Below are 21,800 nucleotides of genomic sequence, written 5' to 3' on the forward strand. Positions count from 1 at the left end.
ATTGTTATGAGTACTGTACTTTTACGTTCCGAGGATCCAACTTAAAAGTTCCCTGCCTCGGCCAATCCACGTGATGGCGTAAGAATAGGAGTGAATCGCCGCCGGCCAAGAGTCTGCCTTCTGCTCCTGCCAGTTACTAGTGCCATCCAGCCTTTTGCGTTGCAGCCGCCCGAGTGTGGAGAGGAGGATCACGGAAACCACGTTGACTCACCTTGTTTTATACCCCTCAAACGAGCCACGGTGAACCGAAAATGGCGTCACATTGCACCAGTCACGACATTTTCGACATTTTTTTCTGATACAGCATCACCGGTCGGAAAGAGCTCGCATACATGGAGGCGCTGGCTTGCCTAAGTTCTCTTTTGACACTGTTGATAAGCGCGACGGAACTCGGGATCAAGGTCGTCGGATGCGGAGGGAGATACGCTGGCGGCCGGGGTACACCAGGGTACATCCCTCAGATTTTAGGCAGCGCAGTGACTTACGGGAGCATGTGAGTCTTCTATCTATGGCCGTGAAAGGAAGGCTGACAATGAGTCACTGCAATAGGGCGTACACTCTCGACGATTGCTCGCTGTAGGACGGCCGTTGACAAACGACTGACATTCTGGCAACAAAAGGGCTGCTCACTGGCCTGTTGTTGTTATTCGCTGCGATCTTTCATTTCGATCGAATCGGCCAAGTGGCAGTCAACAGGTTGCGCCGCGACGAACACAATGATTTTCAGTCTGCTAAATTATACGCTATATCTTTACACCTTCTATCGTGAACAGCAAGCAGCATTGAACAAGTAGAAGCTAAGGTATGTACCCTCTTGATTTATCTTGGGAGTTCCTAACGGCGTCCTTCAGCCACATCTAAAGACCATACGCAGAGAATACCCACATGTAACTCAATAGCCATAATCACCCTTCTCGAAATCATATACAATAACGTCCTCGACGATATCCATGATTGACATCTTGTGACAGGGTCAGAACCATGCTAGTCAATGAGCGGCACGAACTTGTACCTTGTATGCAACGTGTTTCGCATCTGGAATGAACTCGTCGCGGAGTTCCTTGGACTAAGGCGCGTTAGCTAAAGTCGAAAAAGGCAATGATGCGGGACCGACCTTGAATTCGACTGTGAAGACTACGTCGAAGCCTTTATCGAAACCCTCTGGGTTATTGTTCCTGCCACCTGTGGAATAGTGAGCGCATAGCAAGAGCTTTAGCTACGACGGCAGACCGATAGGGCCATGGTTGACCATACGTGCGTTCTCCTCATAAAGCTTGATGAGGCCGTCAAGAGACTGTCTCTTTTGTGCGTCAGTAGTCCCTGGCTTGTACTTGAAAGCAGCAAAGCGAATGACGGGAGCCATCTCAGAATAATTGGTGGTGGCAGTTGTGGGCTGAAGGGATCCTGAGATAAAGAGGGACTGTATGGCAGTCGAGTATAAGTATATGGAACCTGGCAGACCGTGCTCTCCGGCTTCCTTCTGATGGTCGGAGCGGTGACTCGAGATGCATTCTTGATTATCGTGATTCACCCATATTTGTCAAGAACTATGGGAATGAGCGGCAGAATAGAAGAGATCAAGTAGGGATAGGCTGGAAAGATGCGACATCCATGGATTTGATAGACAGGATGCCACTCGAAAGTTGTATCATCCAAAGATGCTACTACTTGACATCTGTAGATGGGAATCAGATTGGTAACCCCCCTTCTATTTTCAGGTCATCACCCGCAGTTCGTTCAATGGTTGTGAGCGTGATGAGCGCCGAGTTCCACTTGGCTGACCCGCTGAGGGTTCTGTCATGGAGCTATCCCTCATTCAATTCTTCACACCATCGATCCATGGCCACTAAGGATCAGAATGCAAATAGGTTACATTTATTTAGCATCTGTTCAGATGTCATGCTCTGATGAATTGTTCCTGTTAGAGGCTGTTTCGAGGAGAAGAGTGGATGCAGCGGCATTATGTATTCCATTCCTTTCGGTGCACTTAAGTTGACGTTCTCATCGCCATCGATTGCCTTTGAACAAGTTTACACTGCTACAGCATGTCTTTCTGGGCCTGCGTTTATGCTCTAATCCCTGCGTTTCTGTTGGTTTGGAAATTCTCGTTGTCTTCCAAAAACCGGTACCCTCCCGGGCCTCCATCAGTTCCCGGAGTAGGTCACGTATTCCAGGTACCTACAACATATACTTGGAGGTACTTCGAAAAGTTGTCCCTAATATATGGTAAAAGCCAAACAACTCACATAAACGATTACCTGAGCTGACTATAACAATAGGACCTCTGTTCAGATTGTCACTCGCTGGAAACGATGTTCTCGTACTAAACAAATCAGTTGACGCGGAGGAGTTGGTAAGTTTGCGACTCCATACTATGAGCAGCTGTCACTTAACGTAAAGTTTGTTCCCTTAGCTGGGCAGACGTTCGCACAACTACTCTTCGCGGCCTCCACTCGTATACGCCGGAAAATATCAATCAAACAATAAGCGCCTTGTTTTACTTCCTTATGGTCCAGTTCTCAAGAGACAGAGGGCGGCATTCCATCAAATGTTACAACCCCGAGGTAGAGAATTCTCTTTCATCTGATATGCTCACATCATTTATCAAATGCTGTTCCCAAGTCGTTGGAGCGTACGAAAATATGCAAGAGTTTGAATCTCTTCGGCTACTGCATGATATCGTGGACAAACCGACCAAGGCATTTCGTCATAGTCAGCGTTTTGCTGCAGCATTAGTGTTTACCCTGAGCTATGGAAGACGTCTTCAAGACAATGACAACGATTTGGACAGTGTCATCACTGTTCTAAACGGCTTCGTATGCGATACCTATCCTGGAGCTCATCTTGTGGATACTTTCCCTTGCTTGGATCTGCTTCCAGATTTCTTATCCCCTTGGCGCGCGCAGGCGCGCGTTAAGCATGAATTCGAGATGAAAGTGAGGATGCAGAGCCACCCGAGCCACCCTCTATTACTAAGATCGGTACTAATTGCATGTAATGCAGCTGTATACTCGTCTTGTGTTGGAGGTCAAGGAGCGCATGGATTCTGGTAAACAAAACCTCGAATGCTTCGCCGCCAGATTGTGGGAACGCCAGAATACAGAGACGCTGGACCTCGAAGAAATGTCCTATAGTACTCCCCATTTCCTTCTGTATCTATGCACCCTTCCTGACAACCCCCGCAGTCGCCGGTACGGCGTTCGAGGCGGGTACTGATAGCACGGCGGGTACCATCCAGTGGTTCTTCATGGCGATGATCCTCTATCCAGATGCTATGCATCGGGCGCAAGTGGAGTTAGACAGTCTCCTCGGACCAGATGGACAGACGGTCCCTGGATTCGCCCACATCAATGAACTTCCCTATTGCTTTGCTCTCACCAAAGAGGTCTTACGATGGGCTCCTGCGGCTCCCGGTGGTTTCCCGCACTACTCTGATGCCGATGATGAATATAAGGGATTCAAGGTCAGCATCTGTCAAACCCAGGTGGCCTTCTGTGATTGTGTTCGGTTTATCAGATCAATGCGAAAACGATGGTTATACCCTGCATTTGGTCAATGGTAAGTGTATACATCGTAGCTATTTTTACTCGACTGATTCATTTCGCAGCATCACGACCCAGACGAGTTCCCTGATCCTTACGTATTCAGACCAGAGAGATTTCTGCCTAACGGAGGTGCCATTGAGAATGATTCCCTTACCGAAGGCCACTATGGGTTCGGCTTCGGTCGTAGGTAAATTCCAATTACTGCAGTCTTTACTATTCAGCATACTCATAAATCGGCAGAAAATGCCCAGGGCAATATCTAGGTTCAAAGACCATCTGGATAGGGCTGACTCGTCTATTATGGGCTTTCGACATTCAACCTGGTCTTGACAAACAAAGGAAGCCAATTATTATCAGCCCTGATAATTGTACCTCAGGAATGACCTCGTGAGTCGCGTTTCTCTATACGTACAGTATCCATTTGATGCGGATCCGTCATAGGAAACCGATAGATTTCGAGATGCGATTAACGCCACGATCCGATGGTCACGCCCGTACCATCAGAAGGGAGTGGGCGATGATCAGTTAGGTGACGGGTCAGCGTTGAATCAAAAGAAGAGTATTGAATATGGCTTTTACGCTTCAAGTCTGGGCCAGAGTACCCACATAATTTGAATGATGTCCATCATGCTTTACTTGCAATGCAGGAAGATTCGTGATGGCAAAAAATAGGACTTCGGATGGGGCAATGCCCGTGCTCGAATTGCAACCAGAATCATCGAAACATATCTCTGCCTGTCAAGTTCGAGTTTCGCATTCTTTCGTGCATGGACAGCTGGTTATAGACCATCACAGCAAAGCCCACGCCTTATGGCGCAAATGATGATTTGGTGCTTACCGAATCCGGAGGAAACCTTCCGAGTATGAATACGCGCTTGCAGGTTATAACGCTAACCCGATTTTGCCGCATAAAGTTTCCAAATGCTTCCATCTTTGTCCTGCACCATCTTTGCAGGACTTCTCATTATTTTCATTAGCCGTCTTCTTAGAGTCAGGAGGTCTTCAAGTCTACCCCTTCCCCCTGGTCCACCTTCGTTGCCTATACTTGGAAATGTAACCGTCATGCCATCGTCTCATGAATGGTTGACATACGACAAGTGGGCAAAAATTCATGGTCCGCGTATTTCCACCATATCTATTCCAAATTTACTAAGGTTCATTACTTAGGCGACATAATACGCCTGAACGTTTTTGGCCAGTCTCTGATTATACTGAGCTCTCTAGAAACCGCACGAAACCTCCTTGACCGTCAAAGCGCAATTTCATCAGACAGACCGCGTTTTGTAATGATATCAGACCTGTAAGGATCATTATTACCCAAGTGTCGTCGTTGCATTCATGACGCGTGGATTTGTAGGATGGGATGGGATTGGGCAGTGCAATTCATGAGCACAGGACACCGGTTTCGCAAGTATCGCCGAACGGTCCAACAATGTTTACAACCCCAGTCCCTTAGCGCGTATTTGCCTATAGTAGAGAAAGGATCGAGGGAACTTTTAAAGAGCCTTCTTGAAGACCCATCGAACTTTCAAGCTCACATAAAGCAGTGGGTTCAACTTCTTCCTTCAATATAAAGAAAATCACACAGACTTCTTTGCCACGCAGTCATAGCGGTGGGATGATGATGTCCATCCTCTACGGCGAACAAGAAGGTGTTCTCCGTGATCAATACGTATCGAAGGCTGACGCTGCAATCGACGGTCTTGTCGAGGCCGGTAATGTCGGAAAATTCTATGTCGACTTTTTACCTTTCCGTGCGTTGAATTCATCTTATGCTCCAGTATTCACTCCATGTGCCTACCAATATAGTACGTTATGTCCCGGCATGGGTCCCTGGGGCAGGCTTTCAAAAACAGGCCAGATTATGGCGTCGACAGGCAAGAGAGATGATTGAGATACCTTTCGAGAACACGAAGAAGGCCTACGTTAGTTTCTTTTCATAGATTGGACGGTGAAGGTGGCTGAAGCTTTGTAGGAAAATGGTGTTGCCACACCTTCGGTGACCGAAACACTCATTAGACAGCAACTCCTTACCACAGCACACATCACAGACCCAGAATTGATAATGGGAGCAGCTGGTGTTTTATTTGTTGGTGAGATACGTGCGGCTTGTTTTAGATATATGTTGACTGTCACTTGGGACTTGAAGGTGGCGGAGACACAGTATGATTCCTCGCACATCGAAATTCTATTCACTGACTGGACTCTTAGTCTCTGTCTGCTCTCGACACATTCATACTAGCGTAATTATCCTATTGATTTTTGCTCCAGTGTCTGCTGATGTCGGTATAGAATGGTTCTCTACCCAAACGCTCAAAAGCGAGCTCAAGCAGAAATTGACTCGGTAGTCGGTGGAGATAGGCTTCCCGAGTTTTCTGATCGCTCGTCCCTTCCTTTCTTCGAATGCGTACTGTCGGAAGTCCTACGATGGAATCCCGCTGTTCCACTTGGGGTGAGCATATATATGGAAGTAGGATTATTTCTGTGCATGACCTTTGCTACTAGGTGCCTCACCGTGTTTCAGAAAACACTGACCTCAACGGCTACCAAATTCCTGCGGGAGCAACCGTCCTCGTCAATCAATGGTGATGTTGGTGTGTCTGTCAATAGAATGAAAGCTAATTGGTGGGGTTTCCAGGGCCATACTTCATGACGAAAAAGAGTATCCCGAGCCCTTCGAGTTCCGCCCTGAGCGCTTCATGCCTCCTTCCGATGACCCCATGCCTTTGAATCCTCGAGAGGCTTCGTTCGGTTTCGGGCGGAGGTAATTTCATTCCCCCTTTCCGTGGTAATTCAGCCAATGATTTCGTACAGGATATGTCCAGGAAGGCATTTTTCCGATAGCCTTCTGTGGATGATTATGGTTCGCATCGTTGCAGCGTTCGAACTTGACAAACAACGCGATGCCAGTGGCGGAGTAGTAGAGGTGAAGGGTGAATATCTTTCGGGCCTGGTCACGTACGTTTCCTACAACATGACCCCAGTCGCACTCTCTAAATCTTCTTTTTGAAGACGACCAGCACCGTTTGCATGTCAGATAACACCTCGATTAAAGCTGGCAGAAGAGCTTGAATCTTTTCACTAATGAAAACTCCAATCGTGTCCCGCATTTGCTTATGAGTATGTTACTTAGCATTGAATCTTGAAAAATCGTTGGTGGCCACGGAATTTCTGGCCCTTGCGCGTTATGACTCGACTTTCAGTATAAATTTGTATCTCACGTGGCGCATACTCAGAAAAACGAACTTGAACTCTTGGACGACTGATTTGTACCATCAGCCTCAATCATCAGATACTTTACCGTGCAATGCTAAATACCTACCTGATATACAGGATTCTCGTCACAGAAGGCCGAAATTGAACAAGAGAACGAGGCTGAACAGAGGCTGTTTTGATCTTGGTTACTTCAGATACAGATAATTGCATCACATAAATAATTCCGGTCACTGAATACATATTCCAATCTACAACCCTCTCTGCCACATTTTGTGCTTTGTACAGTCGTGGATAGAACGACTCAAAAATCTAGACGATGCTCGAATGCTTCGAAGGCTCTTCGTAAGTCTTCATCTCGTGGTTTTCATTCTTTAACGCAAAAGTATCATCAACTGCCAAGCGTTGATAATTGAAAAGGCTGACATACAGAACCTAAATCCGTATGAATGTGAGATGATTTGGAGACATTAACGGTGATGCTATCGCAAGGGTTGCTACCAAACTCGTTCTGGGCACTTAAATTTAGATTTCGATGGATTGGAGCACGGGAGACTGATACTCACATATTGCTGGGGGCCTGAAGGTAGATGGAGCGTCGTGTGAGACGCTATCGTATATCCCTCTGGATTCCAAACACCACGAGCGTTAAGGGACGATAGAAGGGTGTTAGTGTACAGTTTTGATAATGGAAGTCCGAAGGCAAGATGCCTATAGAACGAGTTATTAGCAGAATATATGTAATTGAATGCCAAATACAAACATAGTCGAGTCCTAGAACGTTAAGTGGTAGATATAAAAATTAGAGCCGAAGCCGCTGCTAAGTTTGGCCATGTACTTACAGACACGAGATAGGCAATCACAACACCCAACGCGACAGTTGTCGTGAGAAGGCCGGTTTGAACTGTCGCTGAAAAATGGTGCATGAGATTCTGAAGGAGAGGCAAAACCTACAAAAAGAGTATTGATGCTCACATCGAATAATCTTGGACGTCAAATGGTCTGTAGAAGGGAACCCGGTCTTTTTGTTTCTCTGTTAAGACCAAGATGAATTAGCCACTGATCTTCGCGTTGGAAATGTCGGGATCAGGAAGTCCTGCTCACCAGGAATTGCACAAGGGAGAGAGTAATAATTGCATCTGTGACCACAGACCCAAAGAGCCAAATGAGAGATATCTGTTTGATTTGCTTAAGCTTCACGAATTCCTTGACGATCAAGCCGCCGATCATTGTTCCGAGACTGGCAACTGACAGAGAGCGATTTTAATCGTTGAATCAGACAGAAAAAGTATGTACTTGCGCATCTGAACGATGGAGAGAGCAGCGATGATAGCCGCAAGTAATTTGCTTTTCGTCAAAACCTGGATCCTCCAAGCGAAAAAGCTTTGAACGACAAGTGCAGTGATGCCCTACATGTAAAAGTAGGGGTGAGAACAGGGGTAAGTATGAATGTAGTTGAAAAACGCACCGTCAACAGAGGGTCTTTGAGACACACAGTTCAGTAAATACGACATGGGATGCAAACATAGTTGCTTACATGGGTCAATCCCTACAAAAGGTTTATCAGTATTAAATCTTGCATCTATGATGCTGCCATACCTGTGTTAGTCACTTGGATGGCGTTAACGTTTCCTATAGGCAAATCAGCTTGGAGGGCAGAACTGTCGCTTGGATGCGTTGACTCACCGAAGTTCGTGACGAGATAATTATACGTCATGGCCATCCCAAACGAAGAGCTCAGCGCATCCAACAGAAGCAGGAACCCCACCTATTGTCAGAGAGATCAGTGCCGGACATGTGTGCCTCTGAATGAGAAGTTTACAGTAGCCTTAATCCATGGCTTATCTCTTTCGAGAATACGGTTTAATTATGTACGTCGGAAAGGATTCGAGACTGACATACCCCTTGTACCGTCTGTTACGCAGTCAATATAGACAACGGAGACCAAAAAAAAGGACTCCACTTACTCAAAGTAGACGTAGCATTGCACAATCATGACACCCATAAGCAAAACATTCATCATAGTCCCCATGAGAATGGGACCGAGGCTAAGAACATAAATCAGCCAAGGACCAGAAAGCAAGCAAGCAAGGCTCACATTAGATCGAAGACGGCCATAGCAGTGACAGCAAGACTACTGTAGTAGCGAATGAGAATGATTGGACGGTCCTCCGAGGACCAGCTCAAATTTCCCAAACGTCCATTTATGAAACTCGAATATAATGGGATCAAGTCCCCTACTTGTTCCCGGTGACCATCAGAGGCCTGGGTATTCTTGTCGAGCACAAGGAGCCATCTTAGCTACATCAGGCGACTGTCTAATGGCGAGATTCCGCCATTTGATCATCACTGCTACGTGCTACCTGTCATCTGGCTGCTTCAAGGCACCACTGTGGGATTGAATGCACTGCTTTTGTAGCGCCGAGATCCATGGATAATGCAAGCAGGAAGATCCCCGGGATACAACCCACTGCCGTGTTGATATTCTTCCCCAAGTATGGCTTCTCATCTGCGCGCTTTACTCCATGTTCTCCAAGGATCTATCGAAAGAATCGAAAAGGAATGCCAGCGTTCTGGCGTTGACTTTCCTGTTCTCGATGAGCCTTACACGCCAGACAGCGAATCTATTCGTCTGACGCCGGCTGTACAAGAGGCTTCTATTCTCATAACGGCGGCGGCTTATCAGTTAATTGCTGTGGTGCAGCAGCCTCAAATGCACGTTTTCAACGCAGGATGCAGCGTAGCGGTTGATTTTAGTTGCCTTGCTCTCAGTCTGACTGTGCCTCCAGTATTATTTGTCTGCTTCGTTGAGAGCTGCGATAGAAACAAACGCTGTCGAAATTCTGCGCGAAGCTGGTCCTAAGGTTGCGGCCTCCCTTATGTTGATGCTTTCGTCTGCTCATTGAGCATGGCCTTTCACTAGGGCTTGCATGTAACCAAAATTGCTGCTCAAAGCAACGTTGACCACATGAAGCTCTGTAAGGTGTCACTTTAGCATAATAATTTCTACCCTCATCGATACTATTTACAGCAAGAATCATGCGTTTCTTGGCCACTTATCACATCTTCAAAGAAATTTCACCCGACGTATACGCTAATAACCGTCTCTCATCCATCTGTGACACTGGTAAACCGGTCGCGGAACTTTTAGACAGGTGCGCGGTCTTCTCGTTCACCGTACATGTAACGCTAACTACCAGCATGTAAAGACCCCTTGAAAAGTATGACGGAACCAACGGAATTGCAGCCTTGATTGGACATTGGTACGATCTTCAGTACGCCTAGGCTCTGAATCGTATCTTTAACTTGTCATATAGTACAGACGAAGATTATAAAGGAGCCGGATGCATCACCGAACACCTCACTAATCCCGAGACGGCGTTCGAGGATTCTCCAGAGCGTTCACCCATGATGCAAGCGTTTGGGTGCGATGTCGGAGTGTGGAATTGGCTCGAGAAGCCTTCAAATCAGCTGCGGCTGCAGCGATTCGGAGTAGCCATGGATGGCGTCAGTCGCATGCAGCCACAGGATTCCATCCTCAAAGGTACATGCTATAGTTTGACCTCATCTATCGTGAACTTAGAATTTATCACGCTAGGCTTTGATTGGGGTTATCTCCCCGACGATAGCATAGTCATTGATGTAGGGGGTGGGATTGGTGTTTCCTCTATCACCCTGGTAAAAGCGCATCCCCATATCCGATGTATAATCCAAGACAGGCCTTCGGTGGTTGCACAAGGGAAGAAGGTCAGTCCGGCAGAGAGTACCCTTTATAAAACTGTCTCAAATTTAGCATGTATACAGCATTGCGAGCAAGTGTTACCTCATGCGCTTGTGTCCGGGAGGATCCAATATATAGGCATGTCCGGCTAGCAGTCGCCTCTTGTTCACAGCTCACTAATTGAAATGCTAGAGCACGACTTTTTCCAAGTTCAACGCCAGCTAGATGCCAGCGTCTTTCTTCTCAAGCAGATTACCCATGACTGGTCGGACAAATACGTAACTCGGATCCTTCGGCGATTGCGGGATGCTTCTACAGCTACTACTAAATTGGTCCTCATTGACTGCATTATTCCTCACTCGTGCTCGGCTGTGGAGGTTGATATACCTGGTGCAAATTCTCCTGCTCCGCCAGCACCACTGCTTGCCAACATGGGCGCCGCCAACGCTTCCCCGTATTTCACCGACCTTTCGATGTACGTGCATTTCAACGGCCAGGACCGAACATTGGCCCATATTGTGGGGTTATTGAATGAGGCTGGTTGGGCTGTGGAACGTGTGCATCCAGGTGATAGCATCGGTAATTATCTTCCCCAGATCATCGCGAAGCCGGCGTAGTAGAGTTGATGCCAGGAGGCGGACTTCTAAGTATAGCACTTAGCAGTACAATTGAGAATCGCGAATCGAGGCTCTGGCTGATTGATGCGAAAAGAAAATAAATGTTTCAAAGGGCTGTTTCTCTCTATGGTACCTGACCGAGAGGTCCAGCGTGCGCGGAGGCAGAGCGCATTGAACTTGGGAACCGAGGTGATCGATGACCTAATCCCACTCTCTCGATATCACCCAACACCTGCTGGTCCTCATCTTGCTACTACTGGTTCCTGATTGAGGATCAGCTGTTTACGTCCATCCAAGCAACTAGATGCGCTTAACTGGCACTGGGATCACATCAGACGTTCTTGCGCACCACTGGCTGTGTACTGGATACTCTAGCTATAGGCTCAAACCCACTGCCGAGTTTCATTTGCATCACTGGAAGCTATTCTTGTTATCATCTCGGCACCCGCCATTCTGTTTCCTTGGATTTCAACTCCACGAGCAATTTATCTATGATGCCACCGGCTCGTCAAAAAGTTGCAGTTTCACGAAGACTTGCATGGATTTCGGGCTGTGTATCTATCTATATTGTTCCTTGTGGGATACCAGTTCCCGTATATCATGTCTCCAGCTGTATGACACACGTCTTCTCTTTCGGTGATCATCAGAGATTCGGTGTTCCACAGGTAATTCCGCAACGGTTAAGTACCAGTGGATAATTGGCACAGGAACATTATATAGTGTACTCTGAAGTGTTACTTCTAATATTCGACACAATCATGTCTGCTGAATCTTCAAAGAACGCATCACTGCCTCTTGTCTCGACTCCCGAGTCAGCAGCGCGATACTATTTCGAACTCACCAGACTACATAAATTTCCACTGGGAAGTATCGTAGTATTCTGGCCTTGCGGTGAGTGTTCCAGCTTGAGCTGGACCTCTTTTTTGGACTCACGATGACCTTCGTCCATGTAGCCTGGGCTTTTACTGTTGCAGCATCTACGGTACAGCTGCCAGTCATTCCATTCATCAAGGGTATTATAGCCTTCGCGCTAGGAAGTACTCTCCTTCACAGCGCTGCTTGCGTGCTGAATGATATCTGCGATATTGACTTCGATAGACAAGTTGGTTAGTAAACCAGACTCACGACGAGGCCCCCGATTTGTTTAACCGCTAATTTCAGAACGTACAAAGAACCGACCTCTTGTCGTTGGAAAGATATCCGTTTTTGGGGCTACTATCCTTCTTCTGCTTCTGACTTTGGCCTCTTTGAGCCTGCTTAGTTACACGAATTTGACTGCGTGAGTACCGTGCATGCGATATCTTGTAGGTGTCGCTAACGCACAGATATAGGGCTGTGTATGGGATAATTGGCGTATTCCCATTACATGCACTGTATCCTTTAATGAAGAGATGGACTTGGTGGCCACAGGCATGGCTTGGTATTTATCGGCAGCTGAAATCTCATGATTACATACCGACTCATGGTTTTATTCAAGGCCTGGCTATGAATTGGGGTGCATGGGTTGCATGGATCACCGTCCGCCCCAACGGTCCACTAAAGAATGACCTACTCATCTTCTTCTTGGGCACTGTGTGGTAAGGTCACCAACATTTCTATCTATCTATCCTGATGTTCTTCATCGGCGTAGCTGGACCATTGTCTATGATACAATCTACGGCTGTCAAGACAAAATTGATGATGCAAAGGTTGGCGTGAAGTCGACATCCCTTCTTTTCGGCACTTGGGTTCGGCCAATCCTCGTGTGTTTTGCCGGCGTGTTTGTTGGGAATCTCACGTACTTTGGTATTTGTAATAGTCAAAGTCCCGCGTTCTTCGTCGTCTCATGTGGCGGGGCTGCTCTGCATTTCCTCTGGCAATTCACAACTTGGTCGCCTGATGATCCTCGAGATTGCGGGGAGAAATTCAAAGTATGTATCCATTTTCTGATTGACTCGGAGCGAACTCATGTATTTTCCAAGGCAAACGGAAGTTTGGGATATATCATCTGGGCTGGAATGTTGTTGAACTATGCAGGCTTCTGATGAACCTGGTCCACGACTACCAATTGTACATCTAGACCTCTTTTTAGATATAAAAATCTGTATGTCTTTGTTCTTGACTAGCAGTGACCCATGTGGTGCACCTGTGATTTTTGGTTGAAGCTGTAAATGAGTAGAAATGTATGTAAAGTAAAAAAGAAGGATTTCAGTCAAGAAATAAGTATACTCAGCAGAATGTACTATGCCACTGCAGCCTACATTTGTCAGAAGTCATGGGTTTCTCAGTCATGAGCTGCTGGGGGGGTTCACTGGAGGGTAGTGAGGATTGGGTAGTACAGCTACCTGCGACGGATGGCCCTGTGGTCGCAATGTCCAATTAGCGGTTTGCTAAGTAAATGTTTACTAAGAAAGGAAAAGTACTGGAAGATACAGAAAGGTATTTAAGTAGCTGTATTTCATAGTATTCTGTATTCGTTTGCCTCCCAAGCAAACATGAATTGTTCTTTCCTAACTCACTAGGAAAACGTCCTGATCTCACGGTGCGCGTGTTATCCAACAAAGGTACCATGCCAGGTAATGATGAGATGAGATGAGATGATTCGGCCTGCCAACTTTGAGGCGGCAGTGCCCACATCGACGTACGGGAATCAACATTGACATCGATCAATTCTGATATAACTCCCGGGACCATTTTCATCCACGCCAAATTTACTTCAGCCTTCTACGGCATGAATCTGATGTGCTTCCCGTGTACCATGCATCGACATCAGAATCCGCTGCAGGCATCTATCTAACATAGTATAAGTAGAAACTGTCCCTGGAACCACCCCTCGAAAGTCTCCGTGACCCTAGTATCATGGCTTCTCGCGACTTTTCTTTCAGCACAGACTTGTAAGTACCTGTGGCTTTGCTCAATCTTCATATCAATATCTCATGGCGAAATAGTGGACACATCGTCAACGGAATAAAAGTCTACTCTCGAGACACACAAGGCGTAGTGAACCCAGCTAATGAGGAAATTCTAGCCTCGGTCCCAATCGCTACCCGGAGCCAGCTGAACGACGCCGTGAAGGCCGCATCACTCGCATTTCCTGCTTGGGCTGCGCTGAACATCGGAGAGCGGCAAAACCTGGTCACTCAACTGGGTGACTTAATCAAGGACAATTGTGACGACTTCACCGAACTTCTTATCAAGGAAGTTGGAAAGTCCCGAACTTTGGCGTGAGTACACTCCATTCACGCTTTTCCCCGTATGTTGGGTATCTAATTTGTCGGCTTTTGTAGGGCCATCGAAGTTGGAAGTTGCGTGGAGTGGTTTCATGGGGTGGCGACTCAATCTCTCCCACCTGAGACCATCTTGGACACACCCCAGCGGACTGTGACGATTCGATACGTCCCATATGGCGTGGTATGGTTTATCATTTCATTGGTCGTAACTGTTATCTTACTCGTCGCGTCTGACATTACAGTGTGCTGCGATAACCCCTTGGAAGTACGTCTCGTCCATTGTTCATCATGGAGATGAAACTCACTAAGAATACAGCTTTCCACTCTCTCTGCTAAATTGGAAACTTGCACCTGCTCTCGTTACCGGAAACTGCGTCATTGTTAAACCTTCTCCTTTCGCACCGCTTTCAGCCATGAAATTCGTTGAGTTAGCGCAAAGAATCCTTCCACCTGGGGTTCTCTCGGTGCTATCCGGTGATGACAGTCTGTAAGTTCTCAGGTTGACTGTTTCTATGAAAGACTCTGCTCTGATCTTGAGATCATATTGCTAGGGGGCCTTGGATTGCAGAACATCCTGATATTGCTCGAATCTCTTTGACGGGCTCAATTCCTGCCGGCCAATCTGTGATGCGCACAGCAGCTGCTTCTCTGAAGAGCCTCACACTGGAACTTGGTGGTAATGATCCTGCGGTGGTACTGAAGGATGTGGACCCCAAAGAGATTGCACCGTTCGTTCATATAAAACCGTCCAAGTTAGATGTGCTTACACCTTTTTAGAATGCTCTTTTGGGGAACATTTTTTAACTCTGGACAGATCTGTGTTGCGCTGAAACGGATTTACATCCATGAGGACATTTATGACGCCGTAAGAGACGCGCTGGTCGAGTATACGAAGACCGTCAGGATTGGAGATTGTCTCGATCCGGAAGTAGGGATGGGCCCAGTGCAAAACAAAGAGCAATATCGGAGACTAAGGTAATATAATTTGATGTCACATTTGGCGCTTGACTTATACTCAATCCAGCTCTTTGATTGAGGAGTGCCATGCCCAAGGATACAAGTTCGCGTGCGGCGGGAACTTGTTGCCTTCCGAGAGAAAAGGCTTTTTCTTGCCGGTCAGCATTGTCGATAATCCACCCGAACATTCAAGGATTGTTCAAGAAGAGCGTATGTCTACATATTTCTCTCGATGTTCACGATTTGGACATCCCTACGTAGAATTTGGGCCCATTATCCCTCTGTTGAAGTGGCGCGACGAAGACGATGTCATCAGACGAATGAGTAAGTATACCATTGTATACCTCACACCAAGATTCTAACTCAAAACACCGATATAGATCACGGGGTTTATGGCCTAGCTGCATCTGTATGGAGCAAGAATATAGAGCATGCTCAGAGAATTGCGGAGCGACTTGAGGCTGGAACAGGTGGGTGGTTCTGACCACATCTGACGCGGTCATTAATTACAACGCGCCTGCGCCCCAGTCTGGATCAATGAATCTCAGCAATTCCATTGGAACCAGGTGCGAATAACTTGCCTCTGATTTTTCCCAAAACTGAAGGTCTGACTTTGACAGCCCTTTGGAGGATTCAAGGTAACTCAATAATTCCTAGAGCGAATCCGATCGGCTCACGATGTTTTTCAGCAATCCGGGATCGGCGTCGAACATTCAAGACACGGTCTCGTAGCTTGGACAAACATCAAAAGCACCACGGTAAATAGACTGGGCGCTTGAGATAATGCTTCGAGTAAATTAGCAAGAATTGGCAACGATGTACAGGGCGCCTAGGAGAACAAGATTCGAAAGAAGGAAAACCATCTTACAGTTCCTCACATCTTAACAACTTCTTTGAGCGCGATCATACAACACCTGAACACAACGAATACACTGCACTCAGTCACCTCTTCCCAAAAGCCGTAAACAAGAAGTCTTCGACGACAGTCGGACTCGTATTGGACCTCTAGTAAGGAGAACATATTTGAATTCACAACAAACAAGTCCCACTGCTCTTCTATGCACGCCTGTGAGAAAGAAGCCTGGAAGATATCGTACAGGTATATGGAAGACGAGGGGATATGCATGGGCTCCTACTCCAAGTTCGTCCCGATCGTTATTCCGCGGATCTCGGTAGGGCCCAGTCCGAAGATTACTGAAAATTTATCATGTTCTGGTTATTCCGGCAAAGTTGAAGGCAAACATGGTGATTCCTGGTTTCCTTGAATCAGCAATGGGCTGGCAGTGGGGAAGTAGACCTTGAATAGTTCTCCAAGCCTCGGCGAAGCCACGTGACAATGTAAGAAAGGGGTGGCGATTAAATCGCCGCCGGCTAACCGAGCGAAATTTCTCTCAAAGAACCATGGAAAAGCGGACCTGCAAATATGCTCATTATCCACACAATGCCTCGACCTCTGCGTGTTGCAGCAGCCCAAGTCGGTAGAGTCGACCGCGGAACGCCTAGACAGCAGGTCATCGCTCGCTTGATCCGCCTTCTGGAAGAAGCGGCTGCGAAATCCGTCAAGCTAGTTGTGTTCCCAGAAACAACCTTTACAACGTTCTTCCCTCGATACCTCATTACCGATGAGAAGGAACTTGACTCCTACTTTGAGATTGAGGACGCCGAGACTGGCATCGTCAACTCCACTAACGTGAAGCCCTTCTTCGATAAAGTAAAGGAACTGGGGATTGACGTCGTCATCGGATACGGAGAAAAGACTCCTGAGGGTACGCCATACAACACCGCTAGCTATGTCTCTGGCGACAGGGTTGTATCCAAGTACCGCAAGATCCATCTGCCAGGAAGTTTTGGTCAGTAAATTTACGAGTATGATACGGCGAACTCACTTTGTTCATTAGAACCCTTCAACGACCATCCTGATACGACCAATCAACTTGAGAAGAGGTACTTCAAACCGGGCAACCTCGGGTTCCAGGCTTTCCGTGCTCCCGCTCTTCACCATGAATTGAGGAGCCCAATCATCGGGATGCTGATATGCAACGACCGGAGATGGGCGGAAGGCTGGCGATGTTATGGCTTGCAAGGTGTGGAGATAATGTGCATCGGATATGTAAAGCCCCAACGGTATGATCATCTGCTGCTATGTTCTCATTCGTCTTGATAGAATACGGTGGCGTGGGCCCCAGAGCTCTGGGGTGCTGATCCTAACATGGACCGCAACTATGCTCGTGACGATGCCTTAGTTCGTCTTCAGCTTTTCCGTTCCTTTGCGCTCCCTCTGACGCCAAGAACAGTTCCACCACAAACTCGTCTGTCAAAGCAATGCATATACGAATGCTAGTAAGTTTTCCCGTGTTTCGTTTGAAGGATGACATCGCTCATTACTACAGCGTTCTGTATCACTGCTGCGAGATGTGGCTTGGACGACGGCAAGTTTGAGCTGATAAGTGGTAGTATGATCGTGGATCCCGAAGGCCATATCGTCGCCGAAAACAAAACAGATGGCGATGAACTGATCGTAGCTGATATAGACTTGGATGCTTGCCAGTGCGTAATGGACCTCTCTGTTTCTGAAGGTGAGCTTACAACCGTCGTCGCAGACAAGGTAAAAACCGCACCTTTGCGTTCGCAAAACATCGACGACCCGAGCATTATGGTATTATTGTCGAACGAGCAGGAGTAGTAGAACCGCCAGAGGTCATTTGAGTATTGAGAATTTATGATGCAAGACTATCCATTTTTTGTGTTGTAGATGTGTTTAGTAAAGCCTGAAAGTCGGTTCAAAGCGACGTGCCTATTTTTTTTTTTTGCACCGAGTACAAATTTACGTTCTGCTGCTCCTACCATCAGGGATGCAAGATGAAACAAAAATAGCAGGTTCTTCGGAGAGGGTTGTGTTTCGAAAAGCCTGCCGGTGGCGTGCTGCGTAGGAGCTGAGGAACTTACAGATACGCAAAACATCAAAGTGTTGTCTAAATATGGACTGCTCCTACTGCGGTCCTCTATTTTTATTTTCTGAGAGGCACAATTGAACCCGCAAATTAGTAAGAGTCATTGAAGAGGAGTCTATAAGAACCCCTTGTACTACGACTCCTTCTTACCGCCTCTCTTTCAAACAATGAGCCGGGGTGGTGACCGTGTCGCTGTCCATTTGGACCCCAAGTTCTACACACTGACAGAAGACGAAATTGCCTTCTTTAAAGCTCAAACTAGAATAGAAGACGACACTACGCTCAAGAGCCATATCTTTACTATCCACGAGGAGGCGTACGAGGTAAATACGCTCATCCTCCGTGGGTAATGTCATAACACAAGACGGTCCAGGTGTACCCTTATTCGTGTATACGCCGTTTCGGCTTTACCAAGTCAGCGGTTTTTCAATCTGCCGTGTCAGCCTTGTCTGATTCCAACACCTAGGTTGAAGATTTCGAGATTGCCGTACTATCAACAGTTCTTAAATCTTGGAAAAGATCGCAAGGGGGCTATCTATGCCGACATTGGATGCTGCTGTTCGTAAATCTTCTATCTATGTCTGCCCCTTGAATCTCTAACGTCGGTATAGTCGGAAATGACCCCAGAAAGGCCGTTGTAGATGGCTATCCCGTAGAGCAAGTCGTGGCCTCCGATTTGCATCCTGGTATGAACTTTCTACCCTATAATTTGTCCTGCACAATCTGAATATATGGCACAGAGTTCTGGGAACTCGGACATAGGCTCTTCAAGAGCACAGCCGAGACATTCCCAGCTCGCTTCATCCCTGCAGATATCTTTCAGTTGAAAGGTCTATTGAGGGAAGACGTTCCTGCCCCTGTTCCGGAGCTTTCCCAAGTGCAATCTCTAGCGGAGCTGCGAGGGCACATCTCCGCCATTCATGCTTCGGCATTTTTCCATCTGTTTGATGAAGAAGGGCAGTTCGAAATCGCAAAGATTATGGCGGCACTACTGTCATCTGAGCCCGGGTCAATGATTTTTGGATCACACGGCGGTCGGCACGAGAAAGGTGTCCGTACTGAGGTCCCCAATACCGAACGTCGCAGCATGTTCTGCCACTCACCTGAAAGTTGGCGATTGTTATGGGATGGTGAAATATTCCCCAAGGGCACCGTTCGCGTTGACGCTTTCTTGCATGAAGTCAAACACCCAGATATGCCGGCCATCAAGAGACACTTCCTCGTTTGGTGCATAACAGTTTTGTAAACTAGATCTCCGGAATTTTTAGGATATATGAGTAGATGCTTAGAATCAAATGATGCCAAGAGCACCGGTTGACAAGGGAGTGAGATATGTCATAAATGTTCAGGCCAGGAAATCGTGTCTAGATTCTTGGATCGCAATTCGTAATTCAATACAAATCCAAGATCATGTCGCTTCGGAGCACCCGGACCCTACTAGGGTCTCCAATTCTTAACGTCTATATAGTCGGCGATGATCCCAGAAAGGTGGTCCCGGATGGCTATCCCGTCAAGCAAATTCTAGCTTGTCTTGCTTACTGCCTGTAGTATCGTTTCATCCTAGCGACTGATTGTACAATCTAAGATATATCACAGAGTCTTGGGACCTCGGACACAGGCTAGTCTTCAGGAGCACACCTGATACTTTCCCGGCATGTTTCATCCCTGTCGACATCTTCCAGCTGAAGGATTTGCCGAAGAAAGAAGCAGGCTCTGCGCCTGAACTTTTCCAACTGCAATCCATGGGCGAACTGAGAGGGAGATATTTGCTAGTGCCACCATCGAACGGAAGAACGAAAACCTAGTAGTAGTAGATTACAAAGAGACCCACGGTAACGACCAGGTGTCAAATCACATGAAGGTGACACTTCGCGACGGTGACACTACCCAGTAAGTTAATATGTTGCATCATTGTCGTGTCCATGACTTGGGCGGTGGCCAACAACCCCTCGAGATTTACCAATTCATATCCATTATTAGTGGATCGACTGCAGATCGCCCCCATGATGCCTGAGAAGTAAAAATAGGCATCTACAAGCGGGGTACCCCAGAACAGAAGTGAGTCCTCCGGTGTTCGAATTGGAGTACTTAAGAATGAGTTTAAACAGCTTTCAGCTTTTTTCTTAGGGTCTAGGTATCTTCTTTCCCTGTAATTCGATTCCTAAGTGCTGAAAAATAAAACGGAACAGAGAATATCATTATAAATCCATTGATGCTACCGAACTTTCATAATGTGTGACACATACATAATATACAATGTCAGAGCGATATTAAACTTCTCACAGCAAGAATGCTCCATTGGTCTCCTGCAAAAGAAGCTTATATTCAGGTTGGAACTTCGAACCCCCAAGTTAGCTATAGAGCACAGATTCGACGGCCTGGAAAACATACGTTGACGTAAGTGTTCTCCCACCACTGGATGGTCCTTGCAGTGAATTCGGCGTCCTCCTTTGAGATGATGGTCTTTTTTAGCCCGTTGGCAGCGGCAGCCTCAGCCATAAGCTGGACTTTGCATTGCCGGTCGAGGGCAGCGAACAAATAGACGGCTTCATCAACGGTGTTTCCGACTGAGGAATGGTAAGTAAAATATGCAGCGGACAGTAATGGCGGAATGAACTCAACGAGTTAAAAGTCCATGATTTTGCAAGATACAAGTCTTAAACTTGGGACCCATAGCCTTGGCGATGTTTTCGCCCTCTTCCTGGGCAAGAACGATGCCGCCAAAGTTCTCGTACACACAGTGGTTGTCATAAAACAAGCATGAGTCTTGGGTCAGTGTTTCGATGGGGCGGCCGAATGCGGCCCAGGCTTTGGCGTTGACGGAGTGACAGTGAGCGGCTGCCTTCACGTCGGGACGGGCCTTGTGAATAGCGCTGTCTGTAGATGACAGCGTGGTCAGTAAAGTCGGAAAAACATTTAGATCACTCACGAATGTAGAATCCGGCCGTGTTAATGGGCAGCTGTGCACCATGCTTAGTAACATAACCGTCAGGACCAACGAGACACAACATAGATTTCTAGGAAGAGCACAGCGTAAGATAGGTTTTTGATATGTTTACAAAGCACTCACGGTCATGGTCGAGAAGTGTTCGGCAAAGGGGTTCATCCTTCTCACACTGTAAGTCATCGAGTTGAGCAACACGTGGAAAACTAACCAGTAGTGGTCGGGAAGGACTGGATCACGAACAGTTATGTGACCAGAAACTCCCTCAGCGAAACCTATCTTTCCCCAGTAACGGAAGGCGGCAGCCATATGCTCCTGAATACATGTTAGTTTCCCTCTAGAGTTAGAAATTTTGCTGGTTCTCTCACCTTGATCCATTCACGTTCTTCATAAGGATTGTCAAACGTAGGGACAGTACCCAGCTCAATTGTTCCTAACGGTTATTCGAAAACAGAAATAAGGAGGAAATAGAGCTGAAGCTTACCCTGTTTGTTTCCACGCCAGGTCCGTCGGAGAGGGTTCTCTTCGAGACCGTCAAGAGACTGGTGGAAAGCGCCGTTGGAAGTGCCGTTGATACCGTTTGCTGAGGGAGACATGGTTCCTGCACAAGGTGAGGGACAATCTCATGGTTTTATGACTTAGA

The 21,800-nt window shown here is 47.0% G+C and overlaps 10 protein-coding genes across 10 annotated transcripts; 7 read left to right on the plus strand and 3 right to left on the minus strand.

Moving 5' to 3' along the window:
* Positions 1-629: 629 nt before the first annotated feature.
* On the minus strand, positions 630-1,381 carry BT62DRAFT_929696 (uncharacterized protein). Its single transcript, XM_043185778.1, has 5 exons — positions 1,231-1,381; positions 1,115-1,182; positions 1,013-1,066; positions 886-961; positions 630-834 (listed from the first exon to the last, which is right to left on the minus strand). Exons 1-4 carry the CDS (start codon positions 1,361-1,363, stop codon positions 893-895), a joined length of 324 nt encoding a protein of 107 aa, XP_043042105.1. The 5' UTR covers positions 1,364-1,381; the 3' UTR covers positions 630-834; positions 886-892.
* A 335-nt stretch (positions 1,382-1,716) lies between these two features.
* BT62DRAFT_965062 (cytochrome P450) lies at positions 1,717-4,193 on the plus strand. The gene is made up of 11 exons (XM_043188755.1): positions 1,717-1,868; positions 1,926-2,226; positions 2,280-2,353; positions 2,414-2,564; positions 2,623-2,936; positions 3,004-3,133; positions 3,186-3,463; positions 3,517-3,558; positions 3,608-3,732; positions 3,786-3,932; positions 3,987-4,193. Exons 2-11 carry the CDS (start codon positions 2,046-2,048, stop codon positions 4,072-4,074), a joined length of 1,530 nt encoding a protein of 509 aa, XP_043042106.1. The 5' UTR covers positions 1,717-1,868; positions 1,926-2,045; the 3' UTR covers positions 4,075-4,193.
* Positions 4,194-4,365: 172 nt separating this feature from the next.
* Positions 4,366-6,888, plus strand: BT62DRAFT_929698 (cytochrome P450). Its single transcript, XM_043185779.1, has 13 exons — positions 4,366-4,659; positions 4,713-4,845; positions 4,903-5,091; positions 5,151-5,299; positions 5,355-5,470; positions 5,521-5,638; positions 5,695-5,708; positions 5,757-5,788; positions 5,838-5,997; positions 6,051-6,130; positions 6,184-6,309; positions 6,360-6,503; positions 6,558-6,888. Exons 1-13 carry the CDS (start codon positions 4,467-4,469, stop codon positions 6,628-6,630), a joined length of 1,527 nt encoding a protein of 508 aa, XP_043042107.1. The 5' UTR covers positions 4,366-4,466; the 3' UTR covers positions 6,631-6,888.
* A 182-nt stretch (positions 6,889-7,070) lies between these two features.
* BT62DRAFT_992631 (uncharacterized protein) lies at positions 7,071-9,069 on the minus strand (the record flags this gene model as incomplete). The annotated part of the gene is made up of 15 exons (XM_043190352.1): positions 8,857-9,069; positions 8,726-8,806; positions 8,661-8,672; positions 8,581-8,605; positions 8,445-8,526; positions 8,358-8,390; positions 8,296-8,307; positions 8,227-8,240; positions 8,055-8,167; positions 7,863-7,998; positions 7,734-7,791; positions 7,601-7,668; positions 7,522-7,532; positions 7,325-7,469; positions 7,071-7,193 (listed from the first exon to the last, which is right to left on the minus strand). The coding sequence occupies exons 1-15, from the start codon at positions 8,874-8,876 to the stop codon at positions 7,071-7,073; spliced, it is 933 nt and encodes a 310-aa protein (XP_043042108.1). The 5' UTR covers positions 8,877-9,069.
* A 186-nt stretch (positions 9,070-9,255) lies between these two features.
* BT62DRAFT_979570 (S-adenosyl-L-methionine-dependent methyltransferase) lies at positions 9,256-11,096 on the plus strand (the record flags this gene model as incomplete). The annotated part of the gene is made up of 9 exons (XM_043189450.1): positions 9,256-9,498; positions 9,548-9,622; positions 9,682-9,736; positions 9,790-9,913; positions 9,968-10,021; positions 10,076-10,302; positions 10,357-10,505; positions 10,563-10,621; positions 10,652-11,096. The coding sequence occupies 9 exons, from the start codon at positions 9,256-9,258 to the stop codon at positions 11,094-11,096; spliced, it is 1,431 nt and encodes a 476-aa protein (XP_043042109.1).
* Positions 11,097-11,854: 758 nt separating this feature from the next.
* On the plus strand, positions 11,855-13,120 carry BT62DRAFT_979571 (UbiA prenyltransferase; the record flags this gene model as incomplete). The annotated part of the gene is made up of 7 exons (XM_043189451.1): positions 11,855-11,987; positions 12,050-12,202; positions 12,258-12,375; positions 12,428-12,516; positions 12,574-12,673; positions 12,727-13,006; positions 13,058-13,120. 7 exons carry the CDS (start codon positions 11,855-11,857, stop codon positions 13,118-13,120), a joined length of 936 nt encoding a protein of 311 aa, XP_043042110.1.
* Positions 13,121-13,934: 814 nt separating this feature from the next.
* Positions 13,935-16,089, plus strand: BT62DRAFT_1056659 (aldehyde dehydrogenase family protein; the record flags this gene model as incomplete). The annotated part of the gene is made up of 13 exons (XM_043178574.1): positions 13,935-13,969; positions 14,024-14,299; positions 14,363-14,486; positions 14,548-14,570; positions 14,622-14,792; positions 14,857-15,033; positions 15,083-15,280; positions 15,330-15,472; positions 15,524-15,586; positions 15,643-15,732; positions 15,791-15,828; positions 15,883-15,900; positions 15,952-16,089. The coding sequence occupies 13 exons, from the start codon at positions 13,935-13,937 to the stop codon at positions 16,039-16,041; spliced, it is 1,446 nt and encodes a 481-aa protein (XP_043042111.1). The 3' UTR covers positions 16,042-16,089.
* A 614-nt stretch (positions 16,090-16,703) lies between these two features.
* Positions 16,704-17,968, plus strand: BT62DRAFT_1003329 (carbon-nitrogen hydrolase; the record flags this gene model as incomplete). The annotated part of the gene is made up of 6 exons (XM_043176932.1): positions 16,704-17,112; positions 17,161-17,372; positions 17,427-17,504; positions 17,557-17,602; positions 17,653-17,809; positions 17,863-17,968. 6 exons carry the CDS (start codon positions 16,704-16,706, stop codon positions 17,966-17,968), a joined length of 1,008 nt encoding a protein of 335 aa, XP_043042112.1.
* A 347-nt stretch (positions 17,969-18,315) lies between these two features.
* On the plus strand, positions 18,316-19,531 carry BT62DRAFT_929702 (uncharacterized protein). The gene is made up of 5 exons (XM_043185780.1): positions 18,316-18,536; positions 18,587-18,627; positions 18,680-18,771; positions 18,825-18,899; positions 18,954-19,531. Exons 1-5 carry the CDS (start codon positions 18,381-18,383, stop codon positions 19,457-19,459), a joined length of 870 nt encoding a protein of 289 aa, XP_043042113.1. The 5' UTR covers positions 18,316-18,380; the 3' UTR covers positions 19,460-19,531.
* Positions 19,532-20,492: 961 nt separating this feature from the next.
* On the minus strand, positions 20,493-21,753 carry BT62DRAFT_889355 (arad-like aldolase/epimerase; the record flags this gene model as incomplete). Its single annotated transcript, XM_043182990.1, has 8 exons — positions 20,493-20,549; positions 20,611-20,780; positions 20,836-21,090; positions 21,143-21,230; positions 21,284-21,320; positions 21,369-21,472; positions 21,526-21,590; positions 21,642-21,753. 8 exons carry the CDS (start codon positions 21,751-21,753, stop codon positions 20,493-20,495), a joined length of 888 nt encoding a protein of 295 aa, XP_043042114.1.
* Between the last annotated feature and the right edge of the window lie 47 nt (positions 21,754-21,800).

The sequence above is a fragment of the Guyanagaster necrorhizus genome (genome assembly GCF_019112545.1).
Source record: "Guyanagaster necrorhizus MCA 3950 unplaced genomic scaffold BT62scaffold_7, whole genome shotgun sequence".
NCBI lineage: Eukaryota > Fungi > Basidiomycota > Agaricomycetes > Agaricales > Physalacriaceae > Guyanagaster > Guyanagaster necrorhizus.

Bases quoted from the DNA above. Each gene is read 5' to 3' on its own strand.
- BT62DRAFT_965062 (XM_043188755.1), top strand. From the start codon at position 2,046: ATGTCTTTCTGGGCCTGCGTTTATGCTCTAATCCCTGCGTTTCTGTTG. The intron at 2,565-2,622 runs GTAGAGAATTCT...GCTGTTCCCAAG, and splicing joins TCAAATGTTACAACCCCGAG to TCGTTGGAGCGTACGAAAAT. The intron at 3,559-3,607 runs GTAAGTGTATAC...TTCATTTCGCAG, and splicing joins TACCCTGCATTTGGTCAATG to CATCACGACCCAGACGAGTT.
- BT62DRAFT_929696 (XM_043185778.1), bottom strand. From the start codon at position 1,363: ATGGCTCCCGTCATTCGCTTTGCTGCTTTCAAGTACAAGCCAGGGACT. The intron at 1,183-1,230 runs GTCTGCCGTCGT...ACTATTCCACAG, and splicing joins GGTCAACCATGGCCCTATCG to GTGGCAGGAACAATAACCCA. The intron at 962-1,012 runs GTACAAGTTCGT...CCCTGTCACAAG, and splicing joins CGAAACACGTTGCATACAAG to ATGTCAATCATGGATATCGT.
- BT62DRAFT_929698 (XM_043185779.1), top strand. From the start codon at position 4,467: ATGCTTCCATCTTTGTCCTGCACCATCTTTGCAGGACTTCTCATTATT. The intron at 4,660-4,712 runs GTCCGCGTATTT...TTCATTACTTAG, and splicing joins CAAGTGGGCAAAAATTCATG to GCGACATAATACGCCTGAAC. The intron at 5,998-6,050 runs GTGAGCATATAT...CTTTGCTACTAG, and splicing joins ATCCCGCTGTTCCACTTGGG to GTGCCTCACCGTGTTTCAGA.
- BT62DRAFT_929702 (XM_043185780.1), top strand. From the start codon at position 18,381: ATGAGCCGGGGTGGTGACCGTGTCGCTGTCCATTTGGACCCCAAGTTC. The intron at 18,537-18,586 runs GTAAATACGCTC...AAGACGGTCCAG, and splicing joins TCCACGAGGAGGCGTACGAG to GTGTACCCTTATTCGTGTAT. The intron at 18,772-18,824 runs GTTCGTAAATCT...ACGTCGGTATAG, and splicing joins TGCCGACATTGGATGCTGCT to TCGGAAATGACCCCAGAAAG.